This window comes from Egretta garzetta, unplaced genomic scaffold (genome assembly GCF_000687185.1).
Source record: "Egretta garzetta isolate BGI_Z169 unplaced genomic scaffold, ASM68718v1 scaffold70, whole genome shotgun sequence".
In the NCBI taxonomy this organism is placed as follows: domain Eukaryota; kingdom Metazoa; phylum Chordata; class Aves; order Pelecaniformes; family Ardeidae; genus Egretta; species Egretta garzetta.
Genome location: NW_009258539.1, coordinates 1583753 through 1587194, shown reverse-complemented (window position 1 = coordinate 1587194; position 3442 = coordinate 1583753). Strand labels below are relative to the sequence as shown.

The following is a 3442-nucleotide window of genomic DNA, read 5'->3' as shown; positions in this document are numbered from 1 at the left end:
CTGCAAATTTCAACTGCCAGACTCAAAGCCGCCGCTTCACAAAATTTCCATCTATAAAACTGGAAGGAGGGTTTTAACTTCTGAAATAAAAGCCCACCGTCCCGCAGGACGGCGAGGGAGCCTTACCTCATAGCCCAGGCGTGCCGCCCGCTGCAGCAGCGTTTCCCCCGCGTTCTTGTTGACAATGAGCCTCCGGGCTTCGGGCGGCATGGGCCGGCTTGGGGTGGTCTCCTGAGGGGGGCTCGCCATCGGCAGCTGCGAGGGCTCCCAAGCGGACGCTGCGAGGGCTGCGAGACGGCCAGCAAGGAGGGGGCCTGCTGCAGGCGATCGTACAGCTTCTGCTCGTAGGGCTTGGCTGGCGAGGAGTCGCCGTCGGAAGTGGGCTCTGGTCGCTTCCTGACTTTCCTCGTTACCGTGACCTGTCAAAACCATTATCGTGGGGTTTGTTTGGGTTTTTTTACCCTCGTTTTTACAATACAGCGAGGCGGTTATGTTTTGCCAGGAAAGAATTACGCTTTTCTACGCCTGTTTAATATTTTAAGGAAGACCCGCTCCGGCTCTTAAACGCGAGATCCCCTCACCCCCTGCAACAGCGCCTTTAACTTGGGTTAAAAAAAGCAAATACAAGATGCGCCAAGCATCTGCAGATGAATTTGAATGCAATCCCCGCTATTTAGACAATTAAGTCTAAATAAAGATACCTTATCTTCAGCATTTTCGATATCTGTGGTGTCATCCCCTGTCAGAGATGACCTCCTTCTCCTCTCCTGCAGTGCCAAGTGTTTTGTTTTACACTGACGTTTCCCTGATGGCTTCTCACACTCGCTGTATTTCTGCAGCAGAGATGCATGTTGGAAATCCTCCTCTTCGTCTGTGTACAGCCCATCTGTCTTCCGGCTTTCTTTAATTTTCTGCTGTTTGGCAGCCAACCTCGAGGCTGGAGTACAGCTTGGCTGAGCCTGCCTTTTGCTGTTTGCATTGGTGGATGAAAGGCTCTTCATGTGCGGAGACACTGGGAATACGGGCAAGCCTAAATGGGAAGGAAAGGCATTACACGTTGCATGGTGTGTTAAAAGGAAAACGCATTGCTAGCACTTAACACAAGCTCCTCGACTGCTTAAGAGATCTACCAATTACATTTTCAAATCATTAATATTTTAAGCGTTCCACATTCAAATTGTAAATAGCATCTCGCCAGTTAACGTTACGCTAACAGTTGTAACGGCTCTGATAAAAATCGCTAAATGAAATGCCCCGTGCCGGGTGCTGGGGCACCCACAAAGGCCGTGCCGTGCCGTGCCGTGCCGGCTCGGCCCAGCCACCACAGGCAGAGTGGAAAGCTGCCACTGCCCTGCCTTGACAGGGGGAAAAAAACCCAAATCTCGCCTCCTTACCTGGAACTGCTTTATCTGAAGGGGAACCAACTCCTCCGGCAGCCTGGGCCCAAGCCGGGCTTGCCCGCCTTTGGCACGGTGTGGTTGCAGGGCAGACAGACGGATGGTGGGGGAGGAGGGGAAAGCAAAGACAGGCGGGAGCATGGACCGGGTCTTAATGGGACAGCACGAGGGGAACGCTGAGCTTAGCCCTACGACGGCAGTAAGACGGGGAACATCTCCTCGGTGGCATTTTTACTTAAAAAAAACAAACCCAGGGAAGAAAGGCTGCTCAAGGAGCTGTCCCTACAGAAGCCCTGTGCAAACTGTCCATCGAAACACACGGGGATTTTGCAGGAAAAGCGATGGGCTGTGTCTTCCCGAGGACTCCATCCAGAAGGGAGTCCTTCTGGGAGACCAGAAAGCCCTGGGACATCAGGGAACTAAGGCCGGTGCTCTGCCGCCCGTGGCAGGACACTGGCAGGGCTGGGTTTTCTCTGGGGGTTAGCTCTAACAAGGTGGATCCCACAATCTGGGCCACATGCAAAAAGCATGGTTACTTTTTTTTTCCCCGCCCCAGAACGCAAGCAGGTTTACAACAAAACAAGGACAGGAAAGTTGACTTTATATAGTCTGAATTTCCCTTGGGAAGAGAATTGAGGTGACCTCAGAACCAACTCCTCTGCAGAAAAATTAAAGGTTGCTGGAAAGGAAGGGACACTTCAGCCGAACAATACCACACCGCTGAGGGAAGGTGCGGAAAAAACCCCGAGCACTTGAAAGAGGCTCCTTTGCTCCGAGAAGTCTCTGAAGTGATGCTACTTTCGGAACAGAAGAGATGGAGGAGCGAATAAGGCAGCTGCTCAGAGAAGAGACCTTTATTTAAAGAGACTCGATCCAGAGCCAGTCGGTAAAAAAGAAAATAAAATCTAGAATCCTCTTGGTGGGCAGCTTCACACTTTAGTCTTCCCTTAAATAGACCTGTGAAAGCAACTCGCAGAAGGCTTTCTAGATTAAAGATGAAAACAGAAATCCCTCAGTTCTTTTGAGCCACTTTCTAGAAAAAGATGCACGCCGGGGCTTGCCAAGCAGATGTCAGGGAATTTACGAGACACACGATGTGCAGATTGTTCAGCAAAAATCCAGTAAGTTTCTTTAGGCTCTGCAATCCTGAAAGCAGGCGTGTAGTCGTAGGCTGAGCCTACGGATACAAGCCTGTCTTTCCAACTCTGCAGACAGCACGAAGTACAGAGTGTTTAATTCTCCTGTTCTCAACTAACCTAATTGGAGTAGCACGTGAAAAGCCCAATTCCAATACAGAAGTATCATCATTATCTACTTAATCACTTACTAAAAAAATCGCAAAGACGGAAAGCAGCAGCGATGAGGCCCAGCAAGTGCAAAGGGAAGGAAGAAACTGCTGCATGTAGACAAGCTAGAATAGAAGGAAGAAAAACTCACAAGTCTGGAGAAGGACAGAAATACCGAAAGGATGGAGGGAAAAAAAACCCCGGAAGAGAAGCCTGTCTCAAAGAACTGCAGGCTTTCCCATGCAGGGATGCCGAGGCATTAAAAGCAGAAGTTTAATCCCCACAAAAAATGGGTTCTCCAGCCTGCAAGCTCCACGTAAACCCTGTCTTCCACTTTGACCCTTCACAGCGGTGACAGCAGGCACCAGGCTAAGCGCACGCCGCAGCTAAGAGATGGAGAGCAGCAACGCTATGCCCAGGAGCTCCAGGATCAATAACGTTGCAAGAGGCCAGTGCTATCCAGAAAAAGCTAAGCACGAGCCTGGGAAGTGCAAGACACACAGGCAGAAAAAAGGCAAGCGGTTAATCGTGGAATCCCACCCCGTCTTTCTGACCACTACATACGTGAAGGGAGAAGAAAAAGAAGAGTGAGCAGGAATATCCCCAAAAATCCATGGGGAAAAAAAAAAAAAAAAAGAAAACCAAAAACCAAAAAAAACCCAGGCCTCCAACTTATGTGGGTTGTGGCGAGCCTGACTCAGAGCAGGACCTGCCTCCCTTCCCGCAGGAGCGGGCTGCAGAGCAGTCCGCATGGAAAAG

General features: G+C 50.3%; 1 protein-coding gene across 1 annotated transcript in view; it reads right to left on the bottom strand.

The window, feature by feature from the left end:
- The window catches only part of BCOR (BCL6 corepressor), a 57083-nt gene that overhangs the window by 18558 nt on the left and 35083 nt on the right, over positions 1-3442 (bottom strand). Inside the window, 2 exon segments of the mRNA XM_035901900.1 lie at positions 278-419; positions 702-1030. Coding sequence (XP_035757793.1) covers positions 278-419; positions 702-1030 — 471 coding nt within the window.